Source organism: Mycteria americana, chromosome 7 (assembly GCF_035582795.1).
Source record: "Mycteria americana isolate JAX WOST 10 ecotype Jacksonville Zoo and Gardens chromosome 7, USCA_MyAme_1.0, whole genome shotgun sequence".
NCBI lineage: Eukaryota > Metazoa > Chordata > Aves > Ciconiiformes > Ciconiidae > Mycteria > Mycteria americana.
The window spans coordinates 5,365,141-5,391,989 of NC_134371.1; the positions used below are offsets into that span (position 1 = coordinate 5,365,141).

General features: G+C 38.2%; 1 protein-coding gene across 1 annotated transcript; it reads left to right on the top strand.

Annotated features, from left to right (window-relative positions):
• Window positions 1–26,418, top strand: SERPINI1 (serpin family I member 1). Its single transcript, XM_075506829.1, has 8 exons — window positions 1–266; window positions 2,036–2,266; window positions 4,964–5,158; window positions 6,021–6,225; window positions 16,035–16,132; window positions 22,206–22,292; window positions 23,582–23,671; window positions 25,473–26,418. Exons 1-8 carry the CDS (start codon window positions 17–19, stop codon window positions 25,547–25,549), a joined length of 1,233 nt encoding a protein of 410 aa, XP_075362944.1. The 5' UTR covers window positions 1–16; the 3' UTR covers window positions 25,550–26,418.
• Window positions 26,419–26,849: the final 431 nt, after the last annotated feature.

A 26,849-nucleotide genomic window follows, 5' to 3' on the forward strand; every position in this document is an offset into this window, starting at 1 on the left:
CTTAGAATCTCAAGACATGTATTTCCTCGGACTGTTGTCTTTGCTTGTTTTGCAAAGCAAAGCCTTCAAGACAAATTTTCCTGATGAAACCATTGCTGAGCTTTCTGTGAATGTTTACAATCAGCTGCGAGCTGCAAGAGAAGATGAGAATATTCTTTTCTCTCCTCTGAGCATTGCAATAGCCATGGGAATGGTAGAACTTGGAGCCCATGGAACCACTTTGAAAGAAATTCGACATTCCTTGGGTTTTGACAGCTTAAAAAATGGTAAGGCTTTTTAGTCATATTTTACTATGGGGCTTTTTGTCTTAAAGAAACAGATGGCAATACCTGAACAGCGATGGAAGTGGCCCGGTCATGTCCATGGGTTATTAATCAGTAGGCTTCTTGGCATCCTGTTTGATGGCCTGAGCATGCTAACGCATGCTTCAGTGGATTCTGCATAAGCTGGGAGATGCTAACATACAATCCTGGCTTCGACACCTGAATCTTAAGCAATTGTAGTTAACTGTTGATCTTGGTTTCCATCTGCAAAATAAGCATGCCTTTGCCTCTAGAGTTACAAGAAGATTTGTAGGAGCATCCTTTTTAGGGATTATAATGAAACCTGACAAGGAAAGCAGTAGTTTTAGCAATATTACTTATAAGAAAGTATGAAAATCTTAGTATTTTAACTGGAAATGTCTCTTACTTTGACACAACTTGTTTGGTCCTTGTAGGTAGAACCTGTAGGTTCTTTACCCTAATTCTATGTCTCTAATGTTCTGTCTGCATTGCATAATGTCGCATGCAGATATACAAGCTAATTTAGGAAATATAAGCATCTTGGCTGTTTCAGCACGATACACCACATGTTCCCATCAGCCTTTCTGAGAAACAGGATTCATTTGTTTAGCAGAGAACAATACTACCACACTGTCCCGTTTGTAGTATGGGATGAGCTAAGTCATGTGTCTAGATGTAGTGCTGTGCTCTGGAGTGCAAGCACGCTCTGTTAGTGCAAGCAACTGGACTGCAAATGGAGGGGATGAGTGAATGGCAAAAAATGACTTTGAAGAGGCAATTTCTATGAATTTTTATGTCAAAGTAATTGGTTTGAAGCCTGAATGAAATTTCTCATTCATATAACGTACTGGACTTTAAGTCTTCGGTGAAAGGATCTTGGGGAGGAATTTCTGAATACAATGTTCAAGATGTGTTCAACAGTACCACTGCACAGATGATGCCTCTCTGTGGAGACTACAGCACGTATTTAGTTCTACAGTTTGTCTGTAAAACATTGATAAATTATCCCTTAGCTGTAATTGAATAAATTATGCAGTTGATTTGAGCTGGGCCATTCACTGCATATGAGTGGTATTCAGTGAAAGTACTCCAATGATTTCCGCTTCGAATATATCATTGCATTCAATTTTTAAGTTATTTTTTAAAAACAATTAGAAACTTCAGCTTCAGGTAGACAATGCAACACTACAAGCTTCCTATCTTGAAGCAGACTACTTTAATCCTGCTTACGATTCCTCATTACCCAAGCTAATGATTCTGTACTAGCCCACGCAGGATCCTGGGAAATTCTAGACCTGTTTTTTGCAGAGAGAAGTCTATGGAGAAGTCCTTGGCTTCAAAACTTGAAGTTCATTTTTCCTTAAGCAACTGGCTTTTAGGATGTAACGAAAATTCTGTTAAGGATTTGTGGTGGCAAGACATAAAAGTGTGACTTATAAGAATAATTTTTTTTAATTACTCTTTTGGTGTTGAAAGGATTACCATTGATAGCTTTGTCTGTGATGGGATCCAAATGTCTTGTTAATTACACTAATTATAGGTAGTAGAAAAAATAAGCTCTAAATGATATGTTCTGCCTTGTAGATTGTTCTTTCAGATCTGAAGGTGTGTGTAGGTTTAGAAACCAGTTTATTAAAAAAAAAGACTTTTTTTTTTTTTTTTTTTCATAAAATGTCTTTGTGAATTTCCAGCAGAAAAAACATGGAATAACTTTCTTTTCTGAAACACTGAATCTGTTTTTCTTTCCTCAGGTGAAGAGTTTATCTTCTTGAAGGACCTTTCTGATATGGCAACTACTGAAGAAAGTCATTATGTTCTGAATATTGCTAACTCTCTCTATGTGCAGAATGGATTTCATATCAGTGACAAATTTCTGCAGTTGGTGAAAAAATACTTTAAAGCTGAAGTAGAGAATATAGATTTCAGCCAAAGTGCAGCTGTAGCTACCCACATCAATAAGTGGGTGGAGAATCATACAAATAGTAAGTCCACGTGATTCTCTTATATACTTCCTGCAGTATATAAGTGTTTGTGTTTCCAAAGTTCTACAGTGTTGTTGAACTGTTGCCTTGGCTTTTATCTCTTCTGTTTGAGACTAAAGTATCTCCTCCCATAAAAAGAATTCTAGTATCAGCTCTTTGTGAAAAAAATTTTTTTTTTCTGTGCAGGGATGATCTGTCTTAAGTGATATTAGCCATTGCTAATCATATAATAGTATCTGACTGAATATTTTTTTTTTCCCCTGTCTTACTATCTTAAAGTACCTGTAACGTTTATTGAAGGAGAATGTTTTAATGGTAGGCATTTTAATAGTATTTTAATACTGATTTCAGTATTAAATTACAAAAAAATAGATAAGTACTATTGCTAACTGCAGAAAAGTTGCCTACAAAGGGGTTATTGACCTATGCTTTGAATGTGTGGAGTATCACTAGTTCTCTGAGAAACTCATAGTTACAAGGTACTGAGAAACAGAATACTAAGGAATACAAAAGATAGTTTTGAACCACAAAATCAGACCCTGTAATTTAATCTTTTCCAGTGTGAGTAAACTAGATAGCATGTTGAGGGAGTAGTTGATTTTAGGAAGACTGTCAACAGAGTTTCACAACAAAAATTTGCAGCAGGGGAGTGTGCACAAAATTACTGATGTAAATATGCATATTCAGATCTGTGTGATGTAGTACTTGCTTCGCTTGTGGAATCCCAAAGATGTGACATTTTCTGAATACATCCAGTCTCAAGGTATGGGAGCGAAGTTAGTCCTTCATTATAGGGATTAAAGCATAATCTCATTCCAGTTCATCTGGCACACTCTGGAGGTTGATATTTTGAGAGTAATTCAACAGGGATCTGGCTCTAACATTAGTCGTACCATTGTAAATTTGAAGGTATCGGAATCCCCTGTAAGGAATTAACACATCAGCATGTAGTCTGAGCATTTAAGAATCCATAAAGCTTTATAGAAATGTATGGCACCAAAGTGGAAAAGCACTTCATGTAATGCCTTTATTCCATTTTGGAAATGATCTGTTTTTTCCAAGGGAAAATGGCAGCTATTATATTCATAATAAATTCTGCCCTTTATCTCAAGCTACAGAAATAGAGGGAATGTAAGCGATGCAGCAGATTGCAGAGTGTTTTCAGAGAAACGTGCTGTCTGTCTGAAGGAAAAGTAAAATTCTCTTTTTAGAAAGAACAAGATCTCCTGCTTAATACCTGCCATGTGTGCTGACCGAGCTCGTAACCATTGCCCTGGAAGGAGCTGTGCAGAGCTAACAAAGGCCGCTGTGGGTCTCTTAGCATTAGGTTGCGATAGTAACAGTCCCTCAGCCTAGTCTCTGACCACTAGATCTCATTCTCTCCTGCCTGCCAGCTCTGACGGAGGAGGCTCATTTTCTTATTAGGAAAGGGGTACAAGACAGGCAGGTTTCCAATTCCAGCATGTTAAGTATGATGGGAGGCTCAGAGCAGAAAATGTTAACTGTCAAAGGTTTTTCTGACCACAAATTCTTAATGTATGTTAGTGTATTAACAAGATATGGCTGAAAAATATAATGCAATATGATGTACCAAATAGAAATGGGAAAACTGGAAGTGTATTCCTTCTTTCTTCCTTTTTTTTCCAACTACAGAGAGCGAGTATGGCAGTATGGGTCACATCTCATTTCTAAGAATGTTCTAGATAAAATGAAGTACAAACAGCAACTCAGAAGAAAAACTGCCCTATGATACATGAATTTCACACTAGTTAGTCAGTGTCATATGCTCCAGAAAGCAGGATTAATCTGTATTTTAAACCATGGATTAAGAAGTAATAATCAGACTGAGGAATGTGTTTATTTTAACACCTTGCATTGCAATGTCAGTTAAAAATAGAAGTGAGCAAGAAAGCTATCTGAAGTAGGCTGTAATTCTTCAAGAATAGTGACAAATCTGGTCAGTGCACCAAATTTAACAAACTCAAAATTATTTTGCTGAAAAGCAAGCCATTTAAGATGAGCTAAAGCAGGTAACAGACTGTTTTCTGATGTAAATGACTTATTGAGGAGTAGGAGCAAAGCAGCTGCCATGCTCAGCTGACGTACCTCCCATGAATAGAGCAGATGCTAGATGTTTTTTTCTCTTTTGCTTTTCAAGAGCTAATGTCAGTGGAACAAATGCTAGGAATTTACAGGGTTTTTTTATCATTAGTCCTTACTTTGAAGTCTGAACATTACTCGGTTAGAAACTGAATGCTTCCTTCAGAATTGGCCCAGGTGAAGTTCCAGTGGGTATACTTAGACACTTTAAATTAAGCACCCATTTCAGTGCTGCTTTGGATTGGAGCCAAAGTTTGTAGAAGTTTTGACCTTTAGAGGATAGTGCTGGACTGTATTATAGCACCAGTGTAAACATTCCTCATGTGACCCCTTTCCCACTTGGTTTCGTTGTGCAGTATATTTAAGTAGTGATCAAGAAACAGTTGACTAACATGTACTCAATGGAAGGGTTTATGCACCTACACTGTGATTTAGGTTTACAAAACACTGGCAGTTTAATTTGAGATTTAATGGAACATCTGAATTGGAAATTACATGTTAGCACAGCTTTTTATTTTCTTGCATTTTTCAAGCTGTTTTAAGTTTTGATTTAATGCTCAATTTGACATGCAGACTGACACTTGGTTTTCTTCTTAGATATGATCAAAGATTTTGTGTCTTCAAGAGATTTTGGTGCTCTAACTCATTTGGCTCTCATCAACGCAATCTACTTTAAAGGCAATTGGAAATCACAGTTCAGACCTGAAAATACAAGAACTTTTTCTTTCACTAAAGATGATGAAAGTGAAGTGCAGATTCCAATGATGTACCAGCAGGGAGAGTTTTACTACGGTGAGTTGGAGCTTTAGCAATTTAAAGCTAATAAGTCTTGTCTTAGTAGGTCTGTTGCAGTAATACTCATTTGTATTGTTGTCTGTTCTTTCACCTAGAATTTTAAATGTGGTGTTTGCCCAATGAAGGGATGCTGATTTTGATGTCTTTTTGTAATGTGTGTGCTTGTGTATTATAACAGGATAGCAACACTTATAATGACCTCTTTCTTGATGACTCTTTTAGGTACATGGTTGGTGCCACATGGTGGATTTCGGAATATTTATTAAATCTAACCTCTTTACAATTATTGAGCTAGTCCTGCTTCTCACTAAAATATTTTTCTTATGCTGTGCTAAATACTAAAATGAATTATGTTTGCTCATTACTGTTGTAATATCCTTAGAAAGGTAAAATAGGGGTTCTTTGAACAACAGAACTAACAATCGTTTTTATCTTGAGTTTGAAGTCCAAGTAGGTTCTACAGTGTCTAGCATTGGCAGTATTTCACTCAGTCTCATCGTTGACAAATTATCTCTCCTGAATAAAAATAAAACCTCTGCCCATTTCCATGAAAGTCTTGGCAGCTTTAACTTTCAGACTTCTCTCTGTCTAACCAATGGAAGTTGGGTTCACAAGTATGATTATCTATAAACTGTGTGATTGCATAAGCTTGTTTTCTTTAAGAAAGCAGATGTAAGCCTCAAATCCTGTGATTAAAAATCCTAATATAAATTTTATACAGAATAGAATAAAGAGGGTCATTTCTGTCTCCGGTATCTAATAAATACTGCCTACTATTAACCTTCTATTTTTCCCCTATGTCCAGTAAAAAACAAAAGAAAATACTTCTAATAGCTTTGTTGTTGTTTTTCTTTTGTAGGAGAGTTCAGTGATGGCTCCAATGAAGCAGGTGGTATCTATCAAGTTCTGGAAATACCATATGAGGGAGATGAGATTAGTATGATGATCGTTCTTTCCAGACAGGAAGTTCCACTGGTCACATTGGAACCACTGGTCAAAGCCTCATTGATTAATGAATGGGCTAATTCTGTAAAGAAGCAAAAAGTGGAAGTGTATTTACCAAGGTGAGAATATGCTCCCACGTCAACAGAAGGGGAAAGACTGCATTCAAATTGATTGGAGTAGCAGAGTAGGTAAAACTTGAACATCTTGATCAAGTCTGCAGTTATATAGCACCCACGTGAAGGTTGCTTTGCAAAGAAAGCCCGAGGGGCGTGCAGTGCAGAACGATGGTGGTTTGAGCAACAGATGAGCACTGCATTTGCATCCCTTTCGCATGTAAGCCCCAGAAAGGAGAATTTCATCATCAGGAATATATCCACTCTGAAAGATGTTCAGAGTATTGCAGAACTCATTATGGATAAGCTTCATTTAGACTGGAGCCATAGGAATATTACAAGTCTGAATTAACAAAAGCTAAAATGTTTCATTTAGGTCCTAATTAGATTTCTATGTGCTGCTAATTTAAAAAGTTCTAATGGTGTTTGTCTGTATAGATACAAATGGTGGAGTGTTGAGAGGTAATTCCAGTCAATTTGTGTCTTTTGTCTTTTTTCATAGTTGTAGTAAGTGCTGGTTTCTTTTTCCTTAGAGGAGCAACAGAATAACAAGACGTTACTAATAGAAAGGGTGAAACTTCTGTCAGTTGATTTGTAGACAAGTTGTGTGTGCTCAGTGGCATAGTTGCTCACATATACCACTTAGTTATCTTTCCCAGAACTCTATTTCATCTACCTTCAAATATTTTTCATGCTTGCCCTACACTTGACTTAGTAACAGTGTTGTTTACTACTAAATGTCACTAATAATGTATAGTTGGATCATGATGGCCTTCAAGTGATTCATAATCATTTCGTTGGAGTGTTTATATAACAATATGGTACAAGTTTGATGTGATCACTTCTACTTATTCTACTTTTGTGGTACTGTGCAGCGGGTACATGGCAGCAGAAAAAATAAACTATAGTGAATCCTTTTAATCATTGAAATAGTTCATTTTCAGGTGACTTGAGATTTGAGTTTGTTATATTCCACATGTAAAGAGCAGCACAAGAATCCCTGCAGTTTATCAGCGTCCTTTCCAAGCAAAGACCACTTTCAAGAAGCTAACTGCAGCTGAGCACAATAAAACAAGGCTAGCCAAGATAAATTAGGTTGAGATGGACTGGCACTGTCAGCGTGCCCTGATTCCAACTCGAGATGGAATTCCACTTCTCTTTAAAGCTGTGATGCTTGGAGTCAGAGTGGCGAGGGAACAGCAGCATTTTGGGGCTATTTTTCTCTGCCCTGTAGTAAGAGTTCCTTTCTTTTTTAAGTAGCATTTCCTTTGAAGAAGCAGGGAGAGCAGCAAAGAGCTGCATTGCAGGTTTTATACAAACTGAACCTGCTGTACACTATTCCTGTGATTTTTGTTTGTTTTTTTCTCTTGGAGCTTTCAGGTCCCAAGAGCTTTAGTATTAACACTCCACTAAGATGCAGGGGAGGAGCGTTTCTCCTAGGCTATTTCTCCTGCTGGCTTAGGCAAACCTTACCTAGATGCTAATGAGAAGTAAAATATGAGGATTCTTTCATTCCTTAAGGTTTCCTTTTATAACTGGAGCATTTCACAGCCTGTGCATCAGGTGCTGAAGTTGGACATCTTCTCTCAACGAATTTCTAGAGTGCGAGATCCACATCGGAAGTCTCTCTCCATTGATTATATAGGGAATCTGTGAAAACTAGCTTCCAGATTTAAGAAGCTTAGGTATCTAAAGTTAAATATACAAATGTCATTGAAAACATATTAATTTTGTTTATGACTTGAATTAAGTTTATGGAGGTAGTTTGGGGCTTTGTTTGCTTTTAACCAAAAGCAAAGAGACCAGGATTCTCTGTAGCCAAGTTCTCAGACATGAGTTTGAGGCTTAGGTTTTGTGGGGTCCTTGAATGTCCTTATTTATTCTGTCCTCAGGCTAGTTGTCATGCCTCTTATCTAAGAACCTCAGAGAACTTGGTAAATATTTGTGAATTAAGGCTATACAAAGGCAAAACAGATACAACCAGGTGCTGATTACCTTCAGTATTTTCAGATTATAAAAGGTAACTATCATGAGCTTGAAATTCCATGTGTAATACTGCAGTTTCCTTCAAAAAATTCCAAAGATTAATTGTATGCTCCCAAGGTGTTGGGATTTCCATTAGGGGTTCAGAGGTGATCTGCAGGATTTTATCAATGCTCTAAATAAACATTTCATAAATATTTTATGCTCTGACTCAGAAAGACATGTTATGAAATGTGGCCTGCAGGCTCTGTCCACTGAGAAATTGAAAGCAGCAGTGGAATAAAATTAAATTTTTATATCCTGAAAGATGCTATCCAATTATAAAGTGAACATTTTTTAAACTTATACATTTGTAATAGGACCTGAATGACTAGCCAAAGCAGAGTTAATCACAACTTTCCAATTTCTGTCTGCATTATCTGTGTGCAAATGAAATTGTGTATTATTCCTCTTAATAGCAAAGGAGAGATTTGTACAGAATTGTTAAATTATACTTTCTCATTTTCATTTTCAGATCATTGTTTCCAGCTTAACCCAGACTAAAGTGATCAACATTTTAATCCACTTTTTGCATAGGAGTGAAACAGACCATGAATCTAATTTACAAAGCTGTCTCTAACATAAATTATTTGAAGAGCATAGGAGGAACTAGTACCTAATAACAGTGCTACAGTCTGCAGATCTCCTCTTAAGGATTCTTTCAGTATGCCCGGCTCTCTCTAATGACCTTCTTGCTTTTTTATACGTGTAAAATATCTTAAAAATGCCTTAGATTGTGTTGAAATAAGTTTCTTTAGCTGAAAGTTGTTTTCTCTCACCCCTGTGCCCCCCACCAAAAACAACCCCAAACCAAAAAACGGACAATCTCTCTTTTTTTAACATGCTCTCCTGAGTCCCCTTTTCATGAGGAATAGGCCAGTGCCGATGGTTCTTGAGATACAGTCACAGAATCTTGAGATGCAGATACAGAAAAGGCATAAAACTGTCCCACTGAAATACACACTTAGCCGACTTCTGCAGCCCATATTTAGCCCCAGGTAGAAGGACCTTGCCAGAGAAAGAACCATAACCTGCCTTGCTTCACCTGGTCAGAGCAGCTGTTTTTTGTTTGGGTTTTTTTTGCTGTTAGTGGGGTTTTTTTGTTCCTTGCTTGTTTGTTTTCAGGCTATTAAATCATCCAGGCTAGTTCTAGCACCTCAGGACAACCTAGCTGAAATTCCCACCGAAATGCTGGAATTGATATCAGCTGGCAGCTTTGTATCATAGGCTACTTGCTAGGTTAAAATACTGATTCAGATCCTGAGGGCCTGTCCTCCAAGCAAGAATATTGTTGATCTCAAGCAATGGAGCCATTCCTTTGTTTGCTTTTTGTTCTGCAGAATGTAATGTATTAGAACCAATCTGAAAACCTGGGATTTCTGCTTTTGCTTGTTCAGAACTCTTAGTAATTTTTGAAATTATAGCCTTTGGGATGAATCACGCTAAGCTCTAGTTCACTTCTGTTGTATAACTAGAAAAAGTACACCCTAATCCTTGATTCTGTGGATCCTGAGTGTCTAAGGACTTCACAAAAAATTCAGCATTTCAGAAGGGTTGGACAGCATCATACAAGATGCAGCCATTTTTTTTTCTGTCTTGAAAGTCTGTAAAATAGAAGAAAGGTGGCCTGATATGGTATGTTAAAGTTAATGCTCTATCCAAAACCTAAAGGTTCAGATACATAACTAAGGAGACTGTCGATGACATAAATGCATTTTAATCTAATGCTTGTATAAGTTTTAAATTTCATGAAAATATCATCATTCTCTGCTAAACCCTCCCGAGAACTGTTTATTAGTTTCTCAATCTAATTCTACCTCCTAAGCATCTCATTCTCTTCTTCATTTTACGTGGGAGAGATCCAAAGATGGAAATCAAGGGAAGTATTTTTGTTCAGCTATTTGGACTGCATTTTACATGTAGGCAGTAGAGAGACTTTACAAATGAACATTGTACAAATAAATGTAGAGCTAACACACATCTTCACTTCTCCTTGACTTTGGCCGACAGCTGATAAGCAGAGTCTCTATCCCTTATTAATATCTTTCTGCTTAGTGCTTTCTAAGGTGGTCTGTAGAAGCATATATCCATGAGCATGTGTGTCAGTGAACCTTCTAGAACTGCTTAAGTACAGAAGGTCTCCTCTTGACTCAACAGACCAGTCTTTCTGTTTTTGTTCTGGTCCTATGGTGAAAATACCTCATCTTTTCTTCAGTATCTGAGCTTTCTCAGACTTCCCTTTGTGGTTTCTAATGCTCCTAGTTGCAACTATTCCATGACTTCTGATACTGAAGTATTGAAATTGATTTTTCATAGTATTTTTACCATCAGAAGCACCTAAAAGATTGTGGAAAAAAAATATGACCATCTGGTTCATTATATGTGACGAACACTGCAAATAACCATGTGTCAGGGCTAGTATCATGTAGCTCAGCATTACCAGAGTCTGGAGGTACAGCAAATGCCTGGCTTGGGAAATGAGATTGAATGTCTCTTCTGTGTTCTAGGTTGTCAGCTTTGATTTTGAATACCTACATCACTGTCTATAAGGAACGCAAAGAAATACAAATATGACTGGAGGATAACTCATACCGAATGTTTATGTCGGTTTGCATAGCCTGAAATGATACTTCAAAGTGTAAAGCAGCCCTGTTATTTTTCAAAAGATGCTAGTTCTGATGTCAGCTAAAATATTTGAAATATCATTAATAATAGCTTATCTGTAACTCGCCGCTCTTCAGAGTGTGTGAGAAAGGAGGGGAGATGCTATTTTGAATAGTGGTTCAGAGTGGGTTTTTACCATATGACAAAACTAAAAGGGGAGAAGGGAAATAATTAGTTTTATTTTCGTAAAGGTATAGTTTGGTATTTATACAGCTGATGTGATATTTTCGATCTACTTTATTTGTCGCAAAAAGCAGGAACTCACTCTTTTAGGTATTGTAGAGACCTTCGCTTATCCACCTGTTCAGCATTTGCCTTTCCAGAGGTTTCAGTCAGGGGTATATCCTCTATCCAGTAATTAAGTGACTGCTACTACTGTTCATGTAGGTATTCTTTAGCAATATAACCAATCAATTTGTTTGCATTTTCATTTTTCAGATGCATATTTAGCTGGGGCTTTATGGCTTTTTTTGGTGTGGTTTTTTTTTTTTGTTTCGTTCTGTTTTCAAAAACATCTCCCAAACTTCTTCCTTGATTAGTATGCAAAAGCATCTTGTGTCATCTTTTAACAGATAAGTGTGTTTTCTGTCTAGTGGTCCAGAGACTTAAACCCACCTGATTTCCATTTATATCTTAGTGATACTCTGCAGTTGGAAAAAATGCTTTTTTGCAGTTATTTTTCTTATTTGTGACCTCAAATTTTGCTTTTCATGCAGACTTTTCTTGCTAGTGTTCTATCCTTGATACTCTTTACTAGTTTGACGTTGCTACTTAATAGCTAAATTATCTTGAAAGCTTGATACATTTAATACTAATCTGTGCACAAACAGAACCTCTGTACTGTTTAATTCTAGTTAACTCTGGCATCAAGAATCAAGTCTTAATTAACCTTTCTTAGGGTTTTTACTGAAGTCTCTAAAATAGATCTGGACTTATTACAAGTGTGTAGTAAGAGTAAAACTGGTATCTCGTTTTGGAGTCTGTAAGCCAGTGGGAAATTTGAATGAATGAGCAACTTGCAGATTTGTCTCTTAGCTTAAAGCTAAAATTGTGCAGAAGGTCTCTTGAGCTCCCTGCCTGTCGTTTTTGACCAGTGTGAGTGTTCATAGCTTTCTAAGAGGAAAGCGAGTGATGATTCCTCTTGAAGAAGAAAGCTGACAGGACACGCTTCCCTGTCCTACAATCATTTTGGCTATTTTCAGGTTATCTCATCTGTGTACCTACATATGATTCATTAAGATAATGCCATCTATTTTTTCTTTTTTCTTTTTCTTTTTTTTTTTTTTTTAATTTTAAATGCTGCCACACTGACCGATGCAGAATATGCCAGAACACCATAAGCTTCCTCCAGTACATAAATCTTTGTTGGTGTCTTCTGATTCTTTTGAGAACTGCCAGAACAATAAAATCACAAGAATCAGTTCTTGTGTTTTTATTCCAGGCATATCCTGGAATTCATCTGGACTGGCGGTGTCACCAGTGATTTATCGATCCTGAACTATCTCCAGATCTTATTTTAACTTGCATAAAATTCTTCTCTGGGTAATGACTAATATCTATTCCATCATAGATTTTTGGCTTCTTATGGCATTTCTAAGTTCATTATGAATGTAGATTGTGTATTGGATTTTTCTCATTCTGTGTAAATGTTATAAGTGAGGAAGATCCACTTGACTCTTACCCAGTTGTCTTTTGATACCCAGATTATTATTTTTCAAGCTGCCAAGGCTTTTAACGTGCCAAGGTATTGTACATCTCGACTCTTCATCAGCTGTTCTTTGCTCAGAGTTCTGGCCTATACTTTCTTCTGAAAAGAACATGTTCCTCCACGTAGTTGAGGAAGTTTAGTCCTGAAAAAGAATTATTACAAGAAATTGCACAGAAGCACATTTTATTTTATTTTTGGTTCTAGCACAGGTAAGACCCTTCACTAAGGACTGCAGTGTAATTGCAGAGTTGTTTCTGACTGAATGGCTTGCTGGAGAAACCTTATGGACTATATATTTTGTGTTGTACAGTTATAACCAGTCACTGTCAGCATAATTTAAATCACTAATAATTTGTTTGGTCATTCTGCAGAGAAGCAGTAACTCACCCATAACAAACATTTATAATGTCTCTTGTATTTGTAGACTTCTGGTATTTTCCGGTTGGGGCTGCCATTCTTATTACTATTCTGGCATATTTCTTTGTTTCTCCAGCTGTCCAGTCTGTTTCTGGCCATACATAAAGGACTTTCTTTGAGATTGACATTCTGGACATTCTTTAAGGAGGAAGTCCTAAAGGCACAAGAGCGGGCTGTTCCCAGGTGCCAAAAGACGAGCCGGAGGGGAAGAAGACCGGCCTGGCTGACTAGAGAGCTCTGGCTAGAACTCAGGAAAAAGAGGAGAGTCTATGACCTCTGGAAGAAGGGGCGGGCAACTCAGGAGGACTACAAAGGTGTAGCAAGGCTGTGCAGGGGGAAAATTAGAAGGGCCAAAGCTGAGTTAGAGCTCAATCTGGCTGCTGCTGTAAAAGACAACAAAAAACACTTCTTCAAATACATTAGTGGCAAAAGGAGAGCTAAGGAGAATCTCCAGCCCCTAGTAGATGGGGGAGGGAACACAGTGATCAAGGATGAGGAAAAGGCTGAGGTACTTAATGCCTTCTTTGCCTCAGTCTTTAATAGCAGGGCCAATTGTTCTCTGGGTACCCAGCCCCTGGAGTTGGAAGATAGGGACGGGGACCAGAATGGAGCCCCCATAATCCAGGGGGAAATGGTGAGTGACCTGCTGCACCACTTAGACACTCACAAGTCTATGGGGCCTGATGAGATCCACCCGAGAGTACTGAAGGAACTGGCAGAAGAGCTCACTAAGCCCCTTTCCATCATTTACCAGCAGTCCTGGCTAACTGGGGAGGTCCCTGCTGACTGGAGATTAGCAAATGTGACGCCCACCTTCAGGAAGGGCCAGAAGGACGACCCAGGGAACTACAGGCCTGTCAGCCTGACCTCGGTACCGGGGAAGCTGATGGAGCAGATCATCCTGAGTGCTATAACACGGCATGTAGAGAATAACCAAGGGATCAAGCCCAGCCAGCATGGGTTCAGGAAAGGCAGGTCCTGCTTGACCAACCTGATCTCCTTCTACGACAAGGTGACCCGCCTAGTGGATGAGGGAAAGGCTGTGGATGTTGTCTATCTAGACTTCAGTAAAGCCTTTGACACGGTTTCCCACAGCATTCTTCTGGAGAACTGGCTGCTCATGGCTTGGACGGGTGTACTCTTCGCTGGGTAAAGAACTGGCTGGGTGGCCAGGCCCAAAGAGTGGTGGTGAATGGAGTTAAATTCAGTTGGCAGTCGGTCACAAGTGGTGTTCCCCAGGGCTCTGTGTTGGGGCCACTTCTGTTTAACATCTTTATCAATGATCTGGAGAAGGAGATCCAGTGCACCCTCAGTAAGTTTGCAGATGACACCAAGTTGTGCGGGAGTGTTGATCTGCTGGAGGGCAGGAAGGCTCTGCAGAGGGATCTGGACAGGCTGGATCGATGGGCCGAGGTCAGTTGTATGGGGTTCAACAAAGCCAAGTGCTGGGTCCTGCACTTGGGCCACAGCAACCCCATGCAACGCTACAGGCTTGGGGAAGAGAGGCTGGAAAGCTGCCTGGCAGAAAAGGACCTGGGGGTGCTGGTTGACAGCCGCCTGAATATGAGCCAGCAGTGTGCCCAGGTGGCCAAGAAGGCCAATGGCATCCTGGCTTGTATCAGGAATAGTGTGGCCAGCAGGAGCAGGGCAGTGATCGTGCCCCTGTACTTGGCACTGGTGAGGCCGCACCTCAAATACTGTGTTCAGTGTTGGGCCCCTCACTACAAGAGAGACATTGAGGGGCTGGAGCGTGTCCAGAGAAGGGCAACGGAGCTGGGGAAGGGTCTGGAGCACAAGGCTGATGGGGAGCGGCTGGGGGAGCTGGCATTGTTCAGCCTGGAGAAAAGGAGGCTGAGGGGAGACCTTATCGCTCTCTACAACTACCTGAAAGGAGGGTGTAGAGAGGTGGGGGTCGGTCTCTTCTCCCAGGCAACAAGTGATAGGACGAGAGGAAATGGCCTCAAGTTGCGCCAGGGGAGGTTTAGACTGGATATTGGGAAATTTTTCTTCACTGAGAGGGTTATCAAGCATTGGAACAGGCTGCCCGGGGAAGTGGTTGAGTCGCCATCCCTGGAGGTATTTAAAAGATGTTTGGATGAGGTGCTTAGGGACATGGTGTAGTGGTGGTCTTGGTAGTGTTAGGTTAATGGTTGGACTTGATCTTAAAGGTCTTTTCCAACCTATACGATTCTGTGATTCTGTGACTTGAGTCTTTTTTTTGTCTTACTGACACCAGGCATAACTTTTATAATGTTTGAAAAGAAGTCTTTGTAAATGGAATAAGCTTTTGCCCAAAATCTTGCCCTCGGGATTAATCTCAATGTGTCTTTTCAGCATAGTACCATAGCCTAGAACATGGCTTTGCAAGCTAACCCTGAAATCCTGCCAGGTTGTACTCACATGTGCATTTGCACTAACAACTATTTGTTTTCCCTGTTCTTTAGTCACAAACAAAACCCAATTAAAATTTTGCCACCAGGGTAATTAGAAGTTGAGTCAGAAATGTTTTATATTTGTTTTCATAACTGCAGGTCTTTGCTTATCCTGTCCAAATAAAAATGGAGTATCTTTCTTTCCTACTCCTTCTTTGCGAACAGCTGTCTATGAAGTTTGTGCTGTCCTTTGCCTTACTTGATATTCTATTCTAATATGTGTACAATTAAATTCAGTTTTTATAGTAAACCTTTTGTATAAAAATTAAGCATTTACATTACTTCATCATTTTGCAGTGAGGTTTTATGGTCAGGGACTGTACATTCCATTAGCATGTTTTTGATTGCTTCTGCATTAGGAAAAAAAAATCTACCCGTGAAAGTAAACTAATTTGTTTGTAAGCATTTTTGTAGAAGGTGTCACTATGCTATACTATCAGTGCTGAATCTCCTACTTTACATTATTTACCTTGGTGTTTCAATTATCATTACCTAGAAATTTTAACCTTCTAATAACAATAAGTACTACTTACATTCTGGACTTTTTTGTAATTTTCTATTATGTTCTCCAGGTTCACAGTAGAACAGGAAATTGATCTGAAGGATGTCTGGAGAGGTCTTGGAATTACAGAGCTGTTCAGCAGTAGTGCTGACCTCACTGCGATGTCTGGTAAGAGGTTCTTGTGTTGCCTCTCAAGGTATATGAGGAAGTACTAAAATCGCTAAAGATAACCAACACGCTCTTCAAAGTGGTTTTATGGGGGCGGGGGGGGAACCCACCTGCTAGCAATTTTTTGATCCTTTGGGATTTTTGCATAATGTAAGTGTGTGCTTACTGTAGGAGCAGTTAGGGCAGGGGAGAAATCCATCAGGGTATGTGTGTGGGGTGGGGGTTTTTTTGACTTGGGAAAATTCACTCCAAGTATTTCAGAACTGGATCTCATTAGAAATGTAGAGAAAGCGTAATACTATGCAAGAGGCAGATCCACATTAGAGCAATACATGGCTTCAGTGCCTTGATGGCAAATGGGATTCGCCACAACAAGGGGGTTGTTGTCTTTTATCTCCAGAGGCTATTTGTTCACAGCATTAAGAGCATTAAGCTGTTGTACAATTAGTCATCTCCCCAGATACCTGCTGTATTAGAAACAGCACAGGAAAGAAAGACTTCTGAGATAAAAGCAATTTAGTCCCATATCCTGCTTGCCTATTTCAGTACATTGTCAACACTTCATTTTCAGAAGTTGAAATATCCAATACATTTAGAAATTCAGGTGGAAATGAGATATTTATGTTTCTATTAGCTCCTAAAAGGTATTGAAGTGGCACAAAAGGTAGTTGAGTCATCCTTGCCCGAGAAGTTGTTTTATTTTTGCATAACCACACAAGCAGTGTATTTAGCATGGTCTGTCTAGACCTGAGTTTTGGCAAACCCACTTGTTCTCTATCTAGAAGCATGTGCCAGTGTGAGACTGCTGTCATTGTTCTTGGAATTTATGCTTCTGTCTTGCTCCCTGTATGTGTTTCTGCTCTATGGGTTACTGCCTAATCAGCCAGATAGATTCTTAGCTGATGGGAAATACCTGTTCTTAATTGTCTGTCTCTGGAAGCAGTCACACCTATGTGGTTTATTCAAAATAGTGGTAACGAATGTGAGCCTTCCTCTAAAATTTACAGCAAAAATGTTTGCGATTTTCATATGCTTTTCACTTTTGCTAAGTTTGAAATATTGTTTATACTATATCATGTAGCTTATTCCACTGTTCTGCCACTTTCACTCTTCCAGTGAAATTGTGGGAAAAGCTGGAGTTGGGTAATATGAAAACAAGTTGAATAAATGAAAAATCCTTCTTTAAAAAATACTGGTTTTCTTCAGAAAAACACCTTTAATTTCTCTGCCACCCCGAAGAAAAGTAAGCTTTCTGACAATTTCTGCTGTATATATAGCAAAGTATTTACTTGAGGAAAAACACTAAGGAGAACAGAAAATACACAGGGCAGATTGAACCATAAAGGCAGTGCTTGGCCCTTATTTCATTTAATGTAAAATTCACCTATATATCAGGGACTAATTCTGTAGTCAAGAGGTTAACAAAAAGATTGGCACTTGCTTGTGTTTTAATCCATGCGACTAATGACTTGTTTAAAGTTTTATATTTTTCTGCAATTGTACTGTACAAAATCAAAATACCATGTTTTGCATGACTGAATTAACTCCTCTGCCATTTAAAGATTAACTTCTTTGTTAAGTAAGGTAGAGCAGTGTATAGAGAGAATTCATGAGTTTAACATTTTTGCTTTTCACTTAAAACAGCATGTGCCACCAGGTGATGAAAAGGTCATTCATAAATTAAGAATAAGAAAATGTTTTTGAAGTAATGTCTTTAATGAAAACCCCACTGTTGATGCTATGGAGATGAAATTTTAAGTAATTAAAATAAAGAATATGTTTCCTATTTCTAATTTTCACAATGTAAAATGGGGAGGGAGGAGGAAGGGCAAAAAATAATTCTGAAGAAAAATGTTGAAAGCTTGCTTTTGTGAATACCCCAATAGTACCTCCGGTAACAGGGAAGCTGAAGCCAGAAGTTTACATGCATCTGTGTCAGCCCTCTGGAAAATTTGGCACTTCATGCAACTTTAAATGCAGATATTTGAACAAAATGTGTGTCTGGACACTTTTAATTCAGGCATATACAAACCATAAAAGAAAAAACTAAGGAGATTTTTGAGAAATTCTGTTGCGTTTAAAAATACTCTCCTCCCCCTCTCCTGTTGCTCTTGCCATTGGATTATTGTCAAGGAAAGCCTTCTGCAATGTCATCAACGGCCCTAATCCTGTAATCAGATCCAGGCACAGATTGTTGAGTTCAGTGAAATTCGATGTGGGCTTAGTGGATATAAATCAAATTGCAGGATTACAGACTTATTTTTCAATATTTAGAATTCTTTGCTTTTTGCACTCATCTGAAAAATGGAAATAGACGAGTCAGCTTTACCTTCCGGGATGCCTGGATTGTGAGCAACCAAAGAGAAGAAAGTATTAATCCAGATGCACATTTTAAATGTTATTCTCTTGCAGAAATTAAGTTCTTTGTCAATTAATACAGGGGAGTAGGAGGACATTCCTATTTGGCTGTCTAGTTGCATGTATTCTGACTCTCAGTTTCAGCAAACGACTTTGACAGGTTTTACTTGCATCTCTGATTCCATCAGGTGTTCAAAATAATCTTGAAACAGCTTGTGGTATTTGGGATTTTATAATTTACGCGGCATGTAAACTTGCTACTTGAGTATTTTGACACCACTTAGGACTTACCCTTGAACTAATTTCAATACTAAAATTCTCCTTCCCTTTCAAATGATTATAATATTTCTTACTGTTGTATAATGCCTTAAGTGGCAATTGCTTTTAACCTCAAGGTGACCTGCATTTCAGTAAGCAGTGAAGTAATCTTAATGACTTACTTTCACAATATAAAGGAGTTAGAAGAGCACCAGTCCAGTAAATAGTTTTTCAAAGTCTTGACTGAGGTAGGTACAATTTTTCTGGGACAACCTAGGCTAGAAAAGCCAATAAACTTGCATGTTTTTTTAAAATGAGAGTTGCAGAGCAACCAGTTGGCAGCTATGAGTAGCAGTCTGCAAGCATCTGGAATGTAACGACAAATGAAATGTGATGCTAATGGAGTCATGTACATTAGAAGTAAGCCTCAGATTACTCCCATATATTAATGGGTATCTAGGCTAGGGGCCTGCAAAAAGCTTAAACTTTGATACCGAATCTCCATGGGACTTTTCTGAGATGCTAACAGTCACATCATGTTGGTTGCTATGAAAATCCAGATTCAAAGAAACTACTAGAGAAAAATGACATGATAGTAGATACTCAGGTAAGCTCCACAGTGAAAGCCATGAGGGAAAGATGCATAATAATGACAAGATGTGTATCATATTGAAGTATTGCAGTTGGTAATTTGACAGTCATAAAATAGAGCAAAGAGAAGAATGCCTGAACACTAGGTGACAACATTATGCTTCCATATGAAAACAGATTCATTCACTTCAGGGAGAGATGAATGAGAGGGATGTGATAGTGGCAATATAAAGAGGAAAGTCTAGAGAAAGTAAATTGGGGTGTGGAATTGCTCTTTTCACCATCCAAGGACAAAGATAGCTAATGAAGTGAAAGGCAACAACTTGAAGCCAAATAAAAAGTACTTCTCTTATGGAAAACTTAACCACAGAGATCTTTGGGTACTCCTTGAGGTCATGAGATTGGTAGGATTAAAAAAAAAAATGCTTCAGAGCAATCAAAACTATCTGTTCTACATTGAATAAAGGCATTCTATATATTCTGTGGATTAGAAGCTTGATTTAGGGTATAAGGCACATGCTGGGTGAGAGGATCTTTTTCTTTTGTAAGTTGTGCTGTAGTTTTCATCTGTAAGGCTTCTTATATCTTGTTCTGAAGCAACAATATTACTATAGCTGGAGCAGTGTGCTAGACTAATTGGACATACTGGTCTCATCTCCAGTGGCACTTCTTGTATTCCTGGTAACTTAAGAAGATATTGTTTATGCTGTCTGAGTTAGGGTCTATAACCTCATCGGATGGAGACCAATCTTCTGAGCTGCTAAGTGTTCTGGCCAGAAATACACCTTGGTGTACCATAAGCACCACCACACTATGCAAAATAAAGTATTCAGGATGAAAATATGGAGTATTGCTGTGAATATTACAGGTCACAGGAGCAGGCTTAAGTGCTGTAATAAAAAAAACCTGTGATCGAAGGACATGATTAGGCTAAGTGGGCATTTCTTTGTCTGTTATTAAACCTAAAAATTTATTTGGGTTTAAGATAAGGAACCCCAAACCAGCATTTTTGTATAAAGGCTGCAAAATTATTGTTTTCTTTTGGTATGTGCCACATAGCTCAAATGCTCAATAGAGCCTTGAAATGGTCTCAAGCAAGGATAGCAAAATACAGCTGCCTGGAAGGTAGAATTTGCAGAACCGACCAATAACTTACCAAGAATCCTGTTAACTGAGACGAAGGCAGCACACACATAATGTGAGATGTGCACAACAGGAATTACTGATGTGCATGGATCTGTCACCCTTTTTGCCTTAGGTATCTGTTCATTATCACCTATGTAAATGTTCTTGCACATCCAGTGTTTTTTCTAAAACATTTTTTGAAAACTTGAGTCTTAACGGGTCCATAATGGAACGGAAGCTTTAGGAGATGACTGTTTAACACTTGATTGTAGTATTTAGTTAGCTTGTGATTTGTTTTTTACAGGTAATGCTTGAGGCTTAAAGGTGATGTTATTGCTGGAATGCAACCACATTGTGTTTTTGGGTGGCCTTTCTGTTAACAGCTGAGGAGACAAAAGCTGTGAGAATTGTGCTTAGTGTTCAAGATAAGTAGATGCTGCATGTCCCATGTTGTAAAGTAACACGGTGGAAACTTTATCCTAGCTTTCAAGATAGCATTACAGAAGGCTTGGAACTGAAGCCTAGAACTAGTACAATAGTTAGCAATGTAGTATGTGTTTTACTACACACAGTCCCGAAGGCAATGATTTGAGGCTTTTGGTGAGATCTAAGTTAAGCAGCTGAACTTAGGAGGTTTAGTTCAGTTCTGAGTATATGTAGCAGTAAAGAGATCTGCTGGGGAGAGACATTTTAAATGGGTGTCTCTTGTGGTTTTGGCTTGTCTTAGTATTAGAACTAGTGGCTATCGTTAGAGCCAAAATAAATGGGTAACAATTAGATAAATAGTCCCAAGATTTTCCTCCTTAGTCAGCCTTCAGCTAGAGTTTTGGTGTTGAACATTTTGTGAAGGATCAGAAATGCAAAATAGTATAGCTGTCTCACTGGGGTGGTTAGATTAGATTTTCATGGTTGTGTATCTCCCTGTTGAGAAAGCTTTTATTCCTTTCTTAACTGCCAGTTGTGCTCTGTCATTACTGTGGATTTTATGCAGGTACAATAAATGTATATCTAATCCTTGTTATGTCTTTCTGATGAAATTTAGTCAAACAGATTAAATGGTGTTATGTGTCTTGCTTCCTGCAAGGTGCTGAGTATTCCAATAGGTCTGATCATTTAGCCACTGAAGAAAAGTAATGAAACATCCACTGACTTAAGCAGGAGTAGGCTTAGACTGAAATTAAAATACTGACAAAGAAGGATGGAAACAAACAAGACTGAAAAAAACTAGTTCCATGGTGGTTTTTGCGATAAATATTTACCTTCAGCTTCTTTTAAATATAATGACAAGAAGAAAGAAAATACCTAATTTTTGTGGAGGAAGTCTATATTGCACCTAATGCAGAAATAAAATTCTTCATGTATAAGTATTTGCCTTATAATGTCATAATCCTTTTTCCCAATGGTTGCATTTAAAGTCTTGTGTTCAAGGATTGTCTTTTACTCTGTCTGGTATACTGGTGCTCTAGCCAGTGCCAAGCTATTGTAATACCCATAGTGTAGGAGAGTACTACAAATTTAAGCGAGGTAAATGGTACTATTAAAGGTATTGGCAGAAGGTATTTTAATGCAGCTTCTATGCACAAAGCTCTTACCCTTCCCTGCTTGGTATGGAAGGTGGATAATAGTGTTGGGGTTTTTGGCAGTGTTTTTGTGTGTTGTTTTTTGTTTGTTTTTTTTTTTTTTTTAAATACTTCAGTCTTAATGTTGAGCCACTTGAAGTATATTTCCTTTTCCTCTCCAGATAACAAAGAACTTTACCTTGCAAAGGCATTTCACAAGGCATTTCTAGAAGTTAATGAAGAAGGATCAGAAGCTGCTGCTGCCTCAGGTACCTGACTGAAAAGCAGAACTAAATCAAATGTCTGGTTATTCTGTGTTAATTAATTTTTTAAAACTGACTTGCTGTACAGCCAGGAAAGCTAAATAGCATGTAGCATGAAGACACAGCATAGCAGGTATACTGCTTTTCAGAAGAGAATTCTGGAAATGAAAAGTGTTAGCGTTTTTTTTTTTTTTTTTTTACATGGTGTGTTTCACAAATAATTTTGAGCATCCTGTGGAAAACCTCTTCCTTATTTTGCTTCTGATTGTCAGGAGGGTACAGACTGCAATTTATGTTTTCTTTATGGAACTTAAGCATTTGTAATGTTTGATCTGCTAATTGAGATGGTCAGAGGCATTTGATCCAGAAGAGTTAGAAGGAGTTGAGAGTTGTTGCAATTCCATTTTAATAAGCTCATATACAGAGATGCAAGGAAGTGCTAAATGCAAAAACATAGCTGGCCCCTATTAATGCTAGGAGGCCAGGTGATTGGTTTACTTGGTTATCACATGCTTTCATTTCCTGAAAATAAGTTATATTAGTTGTCAATATGTATCATTAGGTGATTTCTAATTGCCTGTACTTGTACCAGTCTTTGAGGCAAGGAAGAATGACTTCCCCGGTCATGAGTATCAGTAACTGGGTTGAATTGTAACATTAACATGGACAGAGATTACTGGCATGCATGAGTCTTTATTAACAGTGCAGTGAAAATGTAAAAGTAAATGAAACACTGGGAAATAATAATGGCCTGGAGAAATCCATGCATCTCCAAATAAAAATAACAAAGAGCCAAATTCTGCCTGATTCCCAGTTAATTTTACTTTCACCATCTTCATTATTTAAAGACTCAAGCTAAAAGCTAAGAGATCAGCCCATTTAGTTGTTGCATATTCCATAGTTATTAAGGGTTACCTTTTACTATCAACTGCAGGCTTGGAGCTGTTTAAAACAGGTCAGCAGTGCTGTCTAGCGTGATGCATTTTCTTTCTACAAGTGAGCGGGAGTCATAACTCCTCTTAGGGTTCTGGGTCTTAAAATTTATAAGCTGCTTCCTCAGCCTGGGAAATTGTGCCACTCTCCATTGTTAATCATTCTTAAAGCATAAATAGGCATGGAATTACTCTGTAGGTCTCTCATTTTCAGTTAGATTTTTCATGCTGTTTCTTGGTGACGCTTAGTGCTGAGAGTGTGGGACTTCAGTGTCTGCTCATGAGCTTCACAAGTATCTCTCATGAAGAGCAGGAGAATGTGCAGTGATATTTAACAAGTTGCTTATGTTCTTTTCCCTTTAGGAATGATTGCCATTAGCAGAATGGCAGTGCTGTATCCTCAAGTTATAGTTGATCATCCCTTTTTCTTTTTGGTCAGAAACAGAAGAACAGGTGAGAATATTGCAGACTTTTCCACATTTTTCACAGTACATCATCAAGTATACAAAAGAAAATGGCATATTTTCATCAATGAACTGGCCATGTATTATGAATTTTACTTAATTTGTCTTAAAATACCTAATATTGAAAGACTGACCTTTTCTATGTCCCCTTAATGTTTCTCCAGGGAAGACACCAAAATCTGACATAATCCTCAAAATATTCACAATTACGTGATTAAAAACCCCAGGGAAGAAAAATTCACCATTTTTCTTCAGAGAACACAGTGTTACTGCCCTGAATATCCATAATTGTATTCCGTAAGAGCTTGGCTGTAGTAAGACCAGTGAGATATGTTCCCGGTACCAAATTATTTGCATAATGGACAGATATTACAGCTATGAATAATTCTGTTGTGCTCTTTAAGTGTTTAGTGGCAGGCAAGGGATGAGAACAGCACTCACTAGCAAAATGGGCAATGATTAAGTAATTCCTTAGTTTCATATTTGTAATTTGTCTTAATGATGTGGATGTGACTGGGTGTGACAAAACAGACTATCGTATGGGTCTGTGTGTTGTGGTATCTTAACATGTTCTGTGAGCAAACTCTGGGAGGTTCAGTTTGACAGGTTTTTTCTGTATTTGAGATCTCCATTGTAGGTATCAATGTTTATTAAACCATTTAGATTGCAGTAATACAGTCTAGCTAGGCAGGGTCACTTGTGTGCAAGGCACAATACCACCTCTTAGGGGTCTTTTTGACCAAAACTAAGTTGAGTATCCTTGCTGTTGTAGACACGTAATTAGGCAAAAATGTGTCTGGAGGAGGGTATCTGCCCTTTTCCCTACTTGAGATACAAAAACCTCTCCAAAAAGAAAAAGTTTAAATCAGAACAGAGTAGAGCTTGGTAGCATTGGGGCAGTTCTTAATGTTGCACAGGCCTTGACGTTGCATGTAGAAAGAGGAATTGCCAACAACTATAGTTAAATCCTGAAAGCTCGTTACTAATCTAGAAATGTAAGGTTAGAAACCTTTTGAAAAAAGATCTGTGATGCTTACCCTTATTCTCAAGAAGGCCCTAAGTGCTTATGATTGATTACTGTGTTTAAACAGGTTAGATAGAAATGTATAAAATGGGAAAGATATAAATGGTGATTAAATAGCATAGGGGAGCAGTATTCATACAGAGAATTCCTTGTTGTGGGTTGCATGCTTTACGGTGGAGTAAATCTGTGAACTCAAAGTATCTCTCTGTTAATAATTGTTAACTGATTGGTGTGGTAGCTTCTGGGGCTCACTTTTAATTCTGTGAGGAACATTGTCCAGCAGCTCAGGCATGTGAGGTTCAGAAGTGATCATGAAGGTTACTCTGATTAGGTGTTCATGCTTCAGTTAGTTAGCTGCCACCTTAGGAGCACCCCAGCCTAGACACCAGTACTGTGTCATAACCACTTGACATCAGTGGCAGTACTTCATGGGCCTTCATCAGAACCGTTGCAATGAAAGTGAACCTTTGTGTTGATTTCTGGTGGGTTTTCAATCCAAGCCTTCAGAATAAGCAGAGGGGCACTGAAATGCAGAGGATTTCACTGTTCTTCTCTGTACTGTATTGGTTCTGAATACAAAGAGGTCCTCTTCTCTAGGGCTGTTGGTCCATTGCCTTTCATGGCTACCAAGCTCTTGGAGACATACGTTCCTATAAAAATTGTGCACTACATGCTCTAGGACTTACCAGTATTTGTCATCTTTTAACCTCAACTTTTCAGTTCTGACATCTTTCCTTCCCTTCTTCCTTTCTCACTTTTTCCACAGGTACTGTGTTATTCATGGGACGGGTAATGCACCCTGAAGCAATGAATACAAGTGGCCATGATTTTGAAGAGCTTTAACTGCCACCAGCTACCAAAAAGAGGAGATAAGCACATAAAGTTTGAAGTTAATATATTTAAGGTTTGCTGTGTTTTCCCCCAAGACATTGTTTAAAATGCTTTCAGATCTAACTGTGTGCAAGTCAGTTTCCAGAGGAAAGCTTACAGTATTAAAGTAATGGTTCTGTTTCTGTCATTGTGATTGCTGTGTCCTTAAAATAAAATTGTGTACATGTCAACAACTGTTTCTTGTTCTAGTGAATTGTAAAGCAAAAAACCTTGCAAATCCATTATTCCTCATTTTTTTACAGTCCAAGACTGACTTGATCAATGAGACAGGAGCGGAATGTGTGCAGCTCTGATTAATGCAAATGGCAAACCTTGATGATAATTTATAGAGTTGAAGAACTACATCTGGACAATGTGATCTCTTTCTGTTCCTGTAAAAGTAGTAAACAGAATGCGATACACTGTCTCATCAAAGTTAATGGAACAAATTAAGCCTAGTGGATTTTATTCTATAAGATAACCAATAGACTTTGTGTGAACTCTCCCACATGTGATTCTAAAATGTTGCTTTTATGAATGCTCCTGCATGCAACTCTGCAATTCACCTTCCGTAACTGTTAATGCCAATAAAATTTGATCGCATGAATATTTGAGACTAGTCAGTGTAGAATAGCTATGTATGTGACTGAAGTAAAATAGTTGAATAGTAATGTCATTCGTGTGGCCATATTTTTCTCCCCCAAAGTAGTTGTTCTACTTTAACCTAAGCTTTGCAGTATCTCACTTTAGTGATCTAGAATGATCTTTCTCAAAGTAAAAAAAAAAAAAAAAAAAACAAAACCAAACCAAACAAAACCCCCTTAATTTTAAGTGTCTAAAAATGTTCTATTCATAAACAAATGTCTAAAGGAACAACATAATCCTTCTTATTCCTAACTTTTTATTGAGAATAAACTCAGAGAGAGGAGAATGAGACATGCCACAAGTAAATATTAGCAGGGGAATTAGTTGCTGTTTCCATTTGCAAGAGGAGGAGTAGTACCAGTTGTCACCAGAGAAGCATGTAATTATTTCTTCCCTCATTGTGCAAAATATAAAAAAGAACAGAAGTTATTAAAAAGGTAAGAGAGAACAGGAGAAAAGAAGGGAGGAACTCCTTTGAAACAGATCATAAATACAAACTTTTGGATAATAAGTGGGTGTCTTCTCAGTCAATAGGAGTTTTGTTTTTTGAATCCTATGGGAAGAAATGCGTATTGGCTGAACTTTAGTTTTAATTATAGGCTTCTCTGGCGTACATTCACTTCAAAAC